The sequence below is a fragment of the Rattus norvegicus genome, chromosome 7, assembly GCF_036323735.1.
Source record: "Rattus norvegicus strain BN/NHsdMcwi chromosome 7, GRCr8, whole genome shotgun sequence".
In the NCBI taxonomy this organism is placed as follows: Eukaryota; Metazoa; Chordata; class Mammalia; order Rodentia; family Muridae; genus Rattus; species Rattus norvegicus.
The window spans coordinates 49493499-49507737 of record NC_086025.1 but is presented as its reverse complement, the minus strand read 5'-3'; the positions used below and the strand labels follow the sequence as shown (position 1 = coordinate 49507737).

Sequence of the window (14239 nt, the reverse complement as noted above, 5' to 3'; positions counted from 1 at the left end):
GAGACCCCTTATGAACAACAATGCCAAGCAACCAGAGCTTCCAGGGACTAAGCCACTACCTAAGGACTATACATGGACTGACCCTGGACTCTGACCTCATAGGTAGCAATGAATATTCTAGTAAGATCACCAGTGGAAGGGGAAGCCCTTGGTCCTGCTAAAGAATATTTAGGGACCACATTCAACTAATACTATAAAAAAATGAGCTAAGCCCCCGTAAAAACCCTAGCACAGTACATGTTTATACAATAATTCATGTGAATAAAAGAGAATTCATATATTAGAAAAGAAACCACAGAAGCTATGGCATGAGTTCCACTGAATGTGTGGTAATCCCTGTGATGGTCAGTTTACTCAACATGACATAATATGCAGAATTGCCTGATATGGGACTGTCTGTATTAGGTTGACCTGTAAGCACGAGGGGGGGGGTATTTTCCTAATGTTGAGTTGGAAAGACCCATCCATTGTGGGTGGCATCATTCCCTAGACAGGGGAGATCCTGGGATGTCAAACAGTGGAGAAAGCATGTTGAGCCCTAGCATGGGTGCCTTATTGGTTCATCATTCTCTGCTCTTAGCTGTGGATATGACATGACATGTTGCTTCAGACTGCCTTGAATTTTTCTGTGACAGTGATTTGTAATCTGGAATTGCTAGCCAAATAAGCCTTTTCTCCCTCTTTTTGCATGGTATTTTATCACAGTAACCAAACAAACAAAACAAAACAAACAAAACTTATATAATTCCCAAATTCAGAACTAGAGTTTTTGGTTCACAGATGATGCCTTGGAGACTGGGGAACCCATGGCCTTTGCCTGGTCTTTTGATAACAGATGTCACAAAACTACAAAACCGAATTTTAACCTAATTAGATCACCAAAGCTTCAATGACAAAATTCCTATCAAAAGTTCTTAACTCAACCTTGAGAATTACTATTCTAGTTTCAGAGTTGGCTTCACATATGACAAATGTGAACAATGTATAAACAAATGCAAACTCAATAAAGGAGGCTTCATTCCTCCTGTAAGCTTAAGGGAAGGGATTCCCCTTCCTCCCTCTTGGAATAGTTACTTTAGAAGATTAATAACTGCGATGTTGTACGTTCTTGTTCCTTTGAGGTGGATATGGATTCTATTCGAAAGTAGGTATCTATTGTTAGCTTTGTCTTTTCCCAGGATGATAAACCAGTCTATGAAAGGAGAGCCATCACTCAAACATATTGTATATATAAACCTGCTGACATAACTTTTCAAAATGTGTGATGTAAACACCAAGTCTCCTGTGTGGAGGTGATTCCTCCCTTTCCCTTCCTTCCTTCCTGCTTCTCCATCTCCCTTTCTCCATTCTCTACTCCTATGCCTCATCTCTGCTTCCTTTTTTCCTCACTTTCCTGAGCTGAAGAAGAAAGGGAATTTCCCCATTTGGTTCTTAAGAGGACAGAGGATAAGAGTAGATCCGCAACTACACCGAGTTGCAACAGCAGCAGCTCAGAACTTGTACTGACCATCTCTTTCAATAGAAAGAAAGTGTGTTATCTTCAAAGTGCACAAAAGGAAGTGGAGTTGACTTTCTCTATACATCAAGAGTCAAGTAGGAATGCCACAAGCATGAATTGTCTAACCCAAGATTAAGGTATCTAGAGTTCCCTCCTCCTTCATTCCTTCTCTACTTGGTCATCATATCTCAGTGGCTATATCTACTAAAAACGTGTCTTCTGACTACCTTTGTAGCCATTGTCACTTGCTTCTCAAGGCATCATGAGTTCTCTCCTAGGTTAATATTCATCCAATCCATGCCTTAAATGCTTGCTTTTAATGGTTCAACACATTGAATTCGGAGAGATATTTCTTTTCTCTCTTTTTTAAAATTAGATATATTTCTTTACTTACATTTCAAAGGTCATTCCCTTTCCTGGTTTCCTGTCCATAAGCCCCCATCCCCTACCCCTTCCCCATACAGGTATTACCCCCATCCATCCACCTTACTGCCCCCCCATACTCCCCAGCTACTCTCTGCTACATATGCAGTTGGAGCCATGGGTCAGTCTTTGGGTAATGGTTTCCTCCCTGGAAGCACTTGTTGGTTGGCATTGTTGTTCATATGGGGTTGCAAGCTCCTTCAACTCTTTCAATCCTTCCTCTAATTCCTCCCAAAAGGGTCCTGTTCTCAGTTCAGTGGTTTGCTGCTAGCATTGACTTCTGTATTGGACAAGCTCTGGGTGTGTCTCTCAGGAGAGATCTATATCCGGTCCCTTTCAGCATGCATTTGAGATATTTCTGAATTACAAATCTGGTCATGTAGTCTCTCTACTCTACCCATGTCCTCTTCTCAGTGATATATTACACACTGCTCTTTAGTGTAAGGCTCCTGTTTGGTTTAGTCATGGGGAGAAGGTATATGTATGTGGAAGTCATAGGACATCCTCAGGTAGCGAACCACTGCTTTTTTTTTATGAGACCTGGTCTCTCTGTGGTCCAGAACTCACCAAGCAGACTAAGTTGTGTCCAACAAATAACCCTAAAATTGACCTGTGTCTGTTACCCCAGCACTGAAATTACAGGTTTATGCCACCAAGTCCTGAATTTTTGACCTGAGTTCTGGAATTTGATCCCAGGTCCCATGCTAGCAAGATTATATTCTCTGTCAACTGAACTATCTTTCTACTACAAGTCTACTTCCTTTATGTCTACAGTTCAAACAAACTGACCTACTTTCACGTCTCCAGGTAATCCATGTACCTTCTGGCCTTCGTTCTTTATACATGTTATTCTCCACCTTGAAGCCTTTCTAGTACCCTCACGGAGTCCTTAATTAAGCTTGCTGTCGCTTTCTCCAGAAACTCTTACAGCCCATTGAATTGGACCCAATTAAAGTGGACCCATTGAAATGTCTCCAATCTGACTCCTACACACCTCCCATTATACTGCAATTGCTACAAAGTGAAGAACTATTCTAACCGACTCGGTGTTTCAGCCCCAGTGTTTAGAACGGGAACATATATAAGCATTCCATGAATGATCAGTACAGAGAATGTTTCATTGTAGGTGATTTAAAATTTCAGCACACTTGGCAAGGTCAGAGAGCAACCAGAAGACAGGCTGTCCAAGGCACAGGTGCCACTCCACAAAGAAAATCAAGTTCCTCCTTCTGTGAAGTATTACTTCCAGGGCTACTGAGATAGGCACTCATGCAGAACAGGCCTTGTACAGAGAGCTACAACAGTAGCAAGAAACAAGTTCTCATGGCAACGGCTCCACTAAGAAACAATGTGCGGATGTTTATGGGAAGTAAATACTATGCTTAAGGTTTGATTGGGATTTATCAACCATTCACCATTCACACAAATGTCTCTGCTCAGGAAAATAAACTGGACCTGTGGCCTTGCTCCACACCAGAGAGGAGCACAGAGCTGTTAAGTGCCAGCACACACCTGAACTCACCTTACAGTGCCAGGACACATACAAACTTACAGAACACACACACACACACACACACACACACACACACACACACACACCCTTGCAGCACAGTGCCAGCACACACCCACTTACAGTATAGAAGTCACCAAGCTCATATTGCTCTCCTTTTCTCTGTCCATACTGATGACAATAAACGTCTTTTTTAATAAAAGGAAGCACGCTTGTTCTAGAAGTGAAGCAACAACAAAGATGAAGGCATTCTGTTCCCCTTGGAAGCAATTCTCTAGGGTTCTAACCGTGTTTCAGAGCATACCTGTTTTTCCCAAACATTCGATACTCATACACAGTTAGGGACTGGTCATGGGCAAAGAAAAACCCAATCAGTTCCCTGCAGGCATCGCGTCCATTTCTAGAAAAACAACATGATGCCATGGTGATTTTTTTGAGTAAGTAATAAAATAAGATCGTATATATCTCAAGTGGTGACACTATAACTCCCTTGGGTGTGGGGCAGTGAATGGGGGTCGCCGTACATTTAGGGGAAATGTGCTATGGCTTGCAGAAATCCCCAACTGAGTTAGATTTGGATAAAGAGGTATAAGCTTAACTGTGGACAGTGTCCAGCTCTGTCACAACTCGGGTGGCTAATCAGCAGAGACTCAAGATAAAACAGAAGTCCTTTAAGAACTCTGGGCTTGCAGAGTTTATGAGAGTGAGGTTAAAAAAAAAATTAAAAGTCCTCTTCTTTGTCATTGCCTTTATCAGTAATCTGTTAACTCAAACTATTAAAACTAAATTAACCATCTGACATAAGAATTGACTTCTAAATAGATTAGAGACTTCTATCAGTAATATGCAAGTTTATCCCATCTTTCCCAAGACTTTTAAGATCAATTTTTAAATATTCTTAGTTAAAATATTTGTCTTACAGTGTCTTATTTTATACAACAATAATTAGTGCTTAAAATTATATAACCCAAAGGTTCACATTTCTCAATATTTGTATGATCTAATCTTGACACTTCTGTAAAAGAAAAGAAATATATTATTATAATCACACGAGTAAAATAATTAATAAAGTGACAGTTACCTTGATAAGACCCTCCCTTCGAATTCTACTTTCTGAGAAAGGTCATTCTCTGTTAATGTGGAGTTGGTTCTTATCCTGTCAAAATACACTTCTGTAAGTCATACACTTGATAGAAACAACAAATGCACCAAGGGACTATGGCAATATTTTGAGATATCACAGATTAAAGATGAGAATTAAGATTCAGATTGTGAATACATAGACGCAAAAGACATTATGGTACCCTGAGCCCCACACAGTTTACACTACATCAGGCCTCATGCCAGCACCCATAGAGGCAAGGTGTTGTAAAGGTGCACTGGGAACAGAGCACATCATCTTTGGTTGCAGGGCTGTCTGAGAAGACTTGCCTCATGTCTCCTCACCCCTGTCTTCTCCCTCCCCTCCCTTCTCCTTCCATTTCCTGTCCTTTTCTTTTCTATTATGCCCTTATTGTATAGTATATGCTGGCCTGGCATATGCTGGGATTGCAGACCTGAGCCTGCACATCAGCTCAAATGCTGTTTGTAACCTGGTTCTTTTGCCTTCTTCACAGCATAGCACTTAGTTTTTTAGCGCTCGTGAGTATGACCAACAAGCGTTGTTTCGCCAATAATCTCAACAGGAAAGATTCTTGTCCTTTGCAATGGGAGGATGGGCAGAGTTCCCTGCCTATGAATTTTAAAGGGATACAGTCAGGAGCAGCACCAGCATTGAACCATAGGACCAAAACCAACATACACCTACTTCCAATAAATCCTGACACATTGAGCCCTATCAATCAAGTTTGTCATTACAGACGGCTGATGCTACTCCTTACTGAAACAATGGTGGGAAGGAGCGATGGATGAACCAAGCTGTGTGTGCGCATATACATGTGTGTGTGTGTTTATATGTGTATTTACATTCATGTGTGTGTTTATATATTTATATACTTATATATGTGTATGTATATATATTTTCTTATATATAGCACTGCTGACCTTCTGAAGACTCCTAGCCCTAAGTCTTTAAAACATAAAGCAGATCTTGAATGAACACACAATGGTACCCTCTATTTAATAATGTCCTTTATCTTAAGAGATAAATCAGTACTGTATTATTACTACTCATCTAGTTTTATGAAAATCGCAGGAATAATAAAAATAACAATGGTACAATAGTAAGCATGTGGGCCACAGTCACGGAAAGCAGAAAGGTCCTGCAGAAAGGAAGCTGGAGAAAGGAAACAAAAGCCTGCTAACTCCATAAGGGATTGGGAACAGAGAGGAGCCAGGAGGGCTCCATCGTCTCAGTTCAGTGTGAGTCACTGGTACTAATGCAGTCACTGGACAGTCACTATGTTCCTGAAGTGACTGACTTTAAGGTCTGGGGAAATGACAACAGCAATACCAACGACCATTTGCTAGGCACTGGTTATTATTGATTCACTTCACTATGCATGGGTTTGTTTAATGCTTGCAGTAAAACTGTGAAGGGAGCACTAGATCATGTAAGACAAGTAGTTGCTTGCAACCATATGGGCACATGACATGTCTGGAAGACAACCTTGCTCTAACCATTGTACTCTCTCATTTCTTAGTGGTGAGCAATGCTGGGAGGCTGAGCTAGTTACATCAAGGAGCCTGGTGTCATCAGGGAAGGACACAAGTAAATTCGTATTTATATTATAAAGGGCAGAGTGCCACACTGAGTTCCAGGCAGCGAGTGAGTAGTACAAATGCTTCCCTGTGTAAGTCCTGAACCAGTCCAAAATGAAGAATTAAGCACATTGAATACCAAAGGTGAATTCTGCCATTCACAAAGTTGGTAAGAAAGCATGGTTTAGGCACACAGCAATAATAGGGTACATGTTTGGCACTAGAGTTATGCAGACTAACTGCACCTTTGTACTGAAGAGAAACCTGTGAAGTTCAGTACAGGGTGAAATGTGTCTCTGCAGGAAGCTGCCTCCAGAGAAAAGAGAAGAGAGAGGGTTACCCTACTTACACCAATCTTGCTGCCAAATTATGAAGCAAAGGTCCTTCCTTCCTTCCTTCCTTCCTTCCTTCCTTCCTTCCTTCCTTCTCCTCTAGAGAGAACAAAAGAGTGGGAAGCCCTGGATCTGAAAATCCTAATCAAGAAACCCCGTGGGGGGGTTGGGGATTTAGCTCAGTGGTAGAGCGTTTGCCTAGCAAGCACAAGGCCAAAAAGCACAAGGTCCCCAGCTCCAAAAAAAAGAAAAAAAAAAGAAAAAAAAGAAAGAAAGAAACCCCGTGGGATTTTTCTGAGCTGGATTTACTTTAAACAAGCTGCATGCATTTGTTATGAAGCAATACGAAGGTGGGTGCAAGAAACCAGAGAGATGAGACTGAAAAACAGGGTTCAAATCATCTGTGCAGCTATGATGATTTGACATGCAATATAGTAAAATTCAAAATTCAGGGTGATATTTATTTTCAAGTAGGTTCAGACTTATTAAAGGAAGATACAAAATGCACTAACAATGTAAGAATGGATTGGTAAGTTGGTCAAACTTCTCCTAAGGACATCGGGATGAACAATGCACAGGTGAAAATTAACCATCATTACTCTCCAGTGAAATACAAATTAAACTCACCCATAGACATTGAGTAGGAGAAACACAATGAACAAACATAGGCAGCATCAAGTGCTGGCAAAGAAGTATAACCATTGGACCACTCATCCTGCCACTGGGAGGACTATTTACCAGTGCCTTGTGGAGCTGGACATGGGCAAACTACATGGTCCAGAGAGTCTAAATATTCACTCATATGAGGGAGTATACCAGAAGTATATGCACAACAGAGTTCACCTCAGTATAGTTTATAAGTCAGCTGGCATGGTAAGTATCTGTGAGTGGTGAGTTGTCCTATGTTCATATAATGGAGTAATGGAGGGTAAAGAGAAAAACGACTATAAATCCCAACGGGGATGATACTCCTAAATATAATGTTGAGGAAAAGGCATCAGGCGTACTACATTGAGAATCTTTATAAAGGTGTGGTTACCTACCCTCCTATGATTCTAAAAAGAAGTGAACTACTTAAGAAGCAGGGCATGTGTGGAATGATGGTCTTTTTCCTCTGCAAATTAATTCTTCATATATTACATGAATCTGAGTTAGCGAGGCAGGGTACCATCCTCGGGTAGAGATTTCTAAATTACTATATTACTCATTTTCACCTGTTATCCTGAAAAGAATTATGACTTCCCTTCTAGATTATAAATGTTAAAAAAGGGGGGGGATACAAAGAAAGTAGAAGAAAACATGGAAGGAGATGGCGCTTAGATCTGAAGTCTCAAAACCTTTACTTCTCTGTACACAGTCTTAAAGAGATGCGAATTTATTCAGCAAGATACAGAAGTGTATTTTAACAATACATCGTTAAGCTTTCCTTACTTCGTTTCATGCAGAGTTCGTCTCCTAACTCGAAGAGGCGCCCTCTCTGAGTCTGGAGGGACATGAGAGCTCTCTTGGTTCTTGGTGTTTAAATCTTGTTCTGGATCACTGATGACAGCCCTAAGCAGGAGGACACAAAGCCTGATGTCTAGTGGGACAAAATGTGTGCTCCCTTATTTTCCAGCACTTGGAAACCGTCAAGCATCAGGTGGCACTTTGTCCTGTTGTCATAATGCTTGTCATATACGAGTGTACTAAACTATTAAAAGTACTACCCATAAGAAGTGAATACAGTTATCTGTACTTTCATGCAAATAAAACATAAGAACACCTAGAAATTATGACTGGAAGTAAGAACTTTATGTCTTCCTCTTAGCTCTCTTCAAATAGATAACATGGGAAGGAATATTGATAAATTCTGTATGAGCACTGACCAAAGACAAGTTAGGGAGGAAAAGGTTTATTTTATCTTACACATTACAGGTCAACCTTGAGAGGAGCCGAAGCAGGAGCTTGAAGCAAAAGCCAAGAGGAAGACTGTTTACTAGCTCCCTCCAAGGCTCCAGTTCTGCTACAACTCAGGACACCTGCCTAAGGATGGTACCAATCCCAGAAAGCTAGGCCCTCTGATGTTAATTAAAAATCAATACAAATGCCCTTACAGTCATGCCCACAGGTCAATCTGGTGGAGAGAGTTCTTCAATGAAGGTTCCTCCTTCCTAGGTATGTTAACTTGTCAACCAGACTAGACTTCTCAAGAGTATAAAGTGAAAAGCACAATAACAGAACGTGTGTGGGGAGGCATGAAGGAACAGGGCATGATTTCTAGAAAGAAAAACATAGGGGTCTGGGTGGATGTCTCAGTCAATGAAGTGCTTGCACCACGAGCATGAAGAGCTGAGTTTAGATCGTTGGATGTGTACAAAAGCCAGGCAAGGTGACATCTGTAATCTCAGGGCTGAAGGGGATGGAGACAAAAATGACCCTGGACATCTCTGGCCAGCTAGCTGATCTAAACTGTGAGTTCCAAGTTCAGGGACTGTTTCAAAAGCCACAATGAAGAACCATTGCAAAAGATACTCTTGCATCAACTTCTGGCCTCCACATGCACACATACCACACACAAAAAAAGTAAAAGAAATACGTAAGGAGTCCATGCAAGCACTTGAATGGATTCCTTATGTTTATTAAAGAACATTTTTCAAATTTATTTTTTTTACTTATTCACTTTACATTCCTCATACTGCCTTCCTCCTGGTTACCTCCTGCAGTCACACCCACCCACCCCCAAAGACATGTATCGTATATACTCACTTACACGTAGATATTAGCTATAAAATACAGGTACCATGCTACACTCCATAGACCCAAAGAAGCTAAACAAGAAGGAAGGCCCAAAAGAGGAAGCTTGAATCTCACTTAGAAGGGGACATAAAATACTCATAAGAGGCAGATGGAGGGAGGGAGCTGGGAGGAGGGGAAGAGGTGGAGGAGATTGGAGGGTTCAGAATCAGATGTGGGGAAGGACAAAAGATATGGCTAGATGGCCATAAAAATAAATGGAAATCTGCAATTGACAGGGGTGGGGAGGTGCTGGGCATCTTCAGGATTAGACAAAGACTTGGTATAAGGGAGGCACCCAAGAATCAATGGAGGTGACCTTAGCTGTGACTCACTACATTGGGGATATGATATGGAAGCTGAAGTGGCCACCTCCTGTATCCAGGCAGGAACCCAGTGGAGCAGTTGAGACACCAACCCACCCACAAAACTTTCAACCCAAAATTTATCCAGTCTACAAGAGATGTGGGCCTGAAGGATGAAGAAAAGACTGGGGGAATGGCTAACCAATAACCACCTCAACTTGAGAATCATACCATGAACAAGTACCAATCCTTAACACTATTAATGATACATAAATAGTAGGTGGAGCTTGGGGGATTCTTATGGAAGATAGGAGGAAGCATTGCGGGCACCAAAGGGGATAGGAACTCTACAGGAAGACAAACAGAGTCAACTTACCTGGACCCTCCAGTCTCTCAGTCTGAACAATCAACCAAAGAACATGCAGGGCTGGACCTAGGCCTCCCTATACATTGAACTGATTCTTAAATCATGAGGAGAACACAGCCAGAATATAGCAAATACAAAGGCGAATGCCAGCAGCAAACCACTGAACTGAGAATAGGACCCCCGTTGAAGGAATCAGAGAAAGAACTGGAAGAGCTTGAAGGGGCTCGAGACCCCATATGTACAACAATGCCAAGCAACCAGAGCTTCCAGGGACTAAGCCAATACCTAAAGACTATACATGGACTGACCCTGGACTCTGACCTCATAGGTAGCAATGAATATCCTAGTAAGAGCACCAGTGGAAGGGGAAGCCCTGGGTCCTGCTAAGACTGAACCCCCAGTGAACTAGACTGTTGGGGGGAGGGTGGCAATGGGGGGAGGATGGGGAGGGGGAAGGATTAGGGGGATGTTTGCCCGGAAACCGGGAAAGGGAATAACACTCGAAATGTAAATAAGAAATACTCAAGTTAATAAAAAAAAATCATGAGGAGAGGTTAACACTTGAAAAGGAGAAAGGCTATTGCAGGAAGACAACTGCATGTGAGGTTTCAGAGTGAGAAAACCCAACAGAGCTCGAGAACCTGGAGCATGTGGCTGGGGCTAGACAGATCTTTCCACTTCTTGCTTCTTCCAGTAATGGCATTTAAATAGGCTGTATGTAGTATTATTTCATTTACTTAATATTAATATAATATCTCTGTGTGTGTGTGTGTGTGTGTGTGTGTGTGTGTGTGTGTGTGTGTGTGTGTGTTTTAATAAGGTTATGCCATTTGGGGTGATAATACTCCTCCCAGAAGCCATAGATCATCTAACAAAAATCCAGCTGCCCAGCATAGGAAGCTCCCTATTGAGTTGCTAGTCAAGGGAATTCAGAGACTCCCCAGACAATTTTGCCATTGCCTTTGGTTACACCCTAGACCCTGAAAGTAGGATCATATTGCTAAAGATGCACTTTGGACAGAGGGCTTGAAGGAATCCAACTGGATCTGACCTAGAAGCCTCCTCCCTAAGGACTAATTGTTAGAACCCCAGAAGGAGCTGTGCAAGTTGCCAAGGGAGAAGGTGATGAATGGCCCTCCCGACTCCAGTGCCTGGAGACTACATCAGGATGAGACAGTGTGACAGTGGCACTTAGTGCCTGGGGTTAATGAGCAGTTGACTTGAGGCTCAGTAGGAGGGAATTCATACCTGGTGCTGCAAACCTAACCAACTACCATGTTTGATGATGATGTAACTTTCCTAAGCCATTATCATTTTTAACTATATTCTAAATACCCTTATGCCTGCAGATGAGTGTATCTCTCACCTCCATCAAAGAAGCTTCTTTTTTTTTTTTTAGAAGACAGAGACCATTACAGAAAGTCATAGCTGGTCGAAGTGCAGAGACTAACCATGTGGTGCCCAGGCTCAACTGACCTATCTACAATATAGACCCTTTACCTAAGGCTCAGGGAACATCACAGAAGAGAATGAAGAAAGTTATAAGAGTCAGAGGACCAGGATGTCTGCTTTCAGGTAGTATCTTCTGTATATGACGGAGAGAAAAGCTACACTTATGATGTCTCAACAATAGGGTTGCCTGAACAAGACCTGGAAAATGACAACACACGCTAACGTGAATGGGAGAATCTCACAAGGCCCATGCTTAGAAGAAAAGCTGCAGGCAGTTAACGAGGATCAGTGTTCTCCAGCAGTGAGTCTCCTGACAGATTAGAAAATCCCACATGAGGCTATGAGCATCGATAAAGGGACTCAGCAAGTTGTATTTTATCAGTGTGTGAGTGTGTGTGTGTGTGTGTGTGTGTGTGTGTGTGTGTAACAAGAGTAAAAGGCCGTTAGTTTTACGGAGGGCATAGGAGGAATTAGAGGGAAAAAATGAAAAAGGGGTGTGAAGTAAATACAGTACTTATGTGTAAAGTTCTCTAAATTAATTAATTACATTCTAAAAATTACAAATGAGCAAATATTTTAATAGGTATCATGAGCCTTCAAAACTATGAAGACAAAACACCACTTGCGAAATAGAAGAACTTATGAATTGATTAAGTTTCCACAATAACAGCAACAACCAAGAATGTTTTCTATATTTCTATGCTACACTTTAGATACATTTATTTGTGGAACCAATGAACCATTGTTTTAACTAAAGATAAAGAAAGTTTTTAAATTTTCAAAAAGAAAAGAAAAGAAAAGAAAAAGCAGCTACCAAAAGTTGTCATCTCATCTCGTCTTTTCTCTTTCTCTTCCTCCCACCTCCCTCCCTACCTCACTTGCAACAGTCCTACTGTCCGAGTCTGAGGTTACATACTTACACAGAATGTTAGAGTATATGAAAATTTGAAGCCCTTTGGGCAGAGACAAAAATCAAGAAATCGAGAGAGAAAACGTGACACTACAGCAACTCCTTCAGTCACGTGACTAGACACCAAACTCGGCTCTGCTTCCCAGGAAGTCCTTGTTTCTGGTTTTCATTCATTCATTGGTCAAGAGTATATGCTTTACAGATACTTCGCCCAACTACAGGAATGCCACCACAGTGCAGTGAGAAGGCTCCCACAGTGCCCTTGCCCTTGGGGAACACATGCTTTAAAGAGGACAGATAATAAATTAAGTAGGAGACTACAAAATAAACTACACATTCGTGGTTGATATGGAAGAAAAAACAGTGAGTTGATTTGAAGTTATGAACAAGAATTTATCAATTACTCATTAGGTGTTTGTGCTGGCTAGCTTTATGTCAGCTTGACACAAGATAGAGTCATCTGAGAGGAGGGAACCTCACCTGAGAAAAACTACTCCATAGGATCAGCTGTAAAGCACTTTCTAATTAGTGATTGATGGAGGAGGACCCAGACCATTGTAGGTGATGCCATCTTTGGACTGGTGGTCCTGGGTTCTATAAGTAAAGCAGGCTGAACAAGCCATGAGGAGCAAGCCAGTACCTGGCATTCCTCTATGGCCTGTGCATCAGCTCCTGCCTCCAGATTCCTACCCTGTTTGAATTCCTGCCCTGACTTCCCTCAGTGATGAACAACAATGTAGAAGCGTAAGCCAAAAATCCTTTCTTCTCCAACTTACTTTGGTCATTCTGTTTCTTAATTGAAACAGTACCCCCTAACTAGTACTGTGTCCACAGTAAGCTGCATCATGTGACTTCCACGTAAGAGTATGAAGTAAAATTAGTGCACAGCAGCATAGATTTCTGGGGAAAAGGCCATTGGAAGAGAAGAGAAAATAATGCAAAAGAATAGAGGCACCAGGGGAACCTGGCATGTTCTGGAAACATATGCATGGAGCACAGGAGAGGACAGAGTGGGAAAGAGTAGAGTCCTAGTGGGCAATAGATGGAAGGTGAGATCTAACATCAGGCAGCAGTGGCCCTGGCTTATCAGCCCTTCTGATCCATACGCTTGCCGTGGCTTCACTTAAATAGAATGTACTTTTTGATGGTTCTGCTGTTCTTCATTGAACTAAGTCAGACAAACGTGAGTTATTTGGAAATCTGCTGATCTAGGGTTCTCCTGGCTAAGTAGCCTAGCTGCAGTTATAGGGGAAATCTTTTTCTGGAGACTTGTTGGTGAGCCAAGCATCCTTTAGAGTTGGAAAATGCCACAAAAGCACAAATGGAAATGCATGCAGATTCTTAAGGTCTATGCTCAGAACTGACATGATTTATTTTGTTAATTTGTAACTTATCTAAGTAAGAAGCATGATCAGACAAGCCATTCCTGGACAGCTACTACCCTAAAGACGTGTGGACAAAAACTACTTTTAGCTACTAAATTTTGACATTTCATATAGCCGATACCAAGGCTTTATTGAATTTCCAGGGACTGAGATAGGGAATTGACAGATGATTTGATTGTCTTTCAATAGTTTCACTCTAGTGAGTGGGTTGAAAATAAGCCAATGAGAGGTTAATAGAAACTCAATGAAACTCAATGGGGACTGAAAGAAATTACCCAGAAGATAGAAAGAGGCAATAACAAGAAAGGGGCAACAGGAGAAATAAACGTATTTTTTTTTACTAGAACTGAGTCTTTGCTGACAAAGTGCATATCGGAGTTGAAAGAAGGAAATGGGTCAAAAGGCATCCCCAGGACTTGAGGACTAAATAATTTCTAACCTGGAATTGCTGTGGGGGAAAATTAAAGCAGATTTGATCCTGTGAGAAAATTTAGATTAGAAAAAAAAAGAGAAATCAAAATCTTGAAGATTAAAGATGCAACAGAATACAGAACATGTTTGAAACCAGGAAGCGAATGTGTAGGT

General features: G+C 41.5%; 1 protein-coding gene across 6 annotated transcripts in view; it reads right to left on the bottom strand.

Annotated features, from left to right (window-relative positions):
* The window catches only part of Caps2 (calcyphosine 2), a 58146-nt gene that overhangs the window by 17728 nt on the left and 26179 nt on the right, over nucleotides 1-14239 (bottom strand). For 3 of the 6 annotated variants that reach the window (XM_017595018.3, XM_039079681.2, XM_006241337.4), the window contains 4 exons: nucleotides 7895-8014; nucleotides 4513-4587; nucleotides 3736-3831; nucleotides 3555-3648 (listed from right to left, as the gene is read on the bottom strand). In XM_017595018.3, the coding sequence (XP_017450507.1) occupies nucleotides 3555-3648; nucleotides 3736-3831; nucleotides 4513-4587; nucleotides 7895-8014 (385 nt within the window). The remainder of the gene's footprint in view (nucleotides 1-3554; nucleotides 3649-3735; nucleotides 3832-4512; nucleotides 4588-7894; nucleotides 8015-14239) is intronic. The other 3 variants (XM_063264047.1, NM_001395581.1, XM_063264048.1) reach the window with 1 other exon arrangement.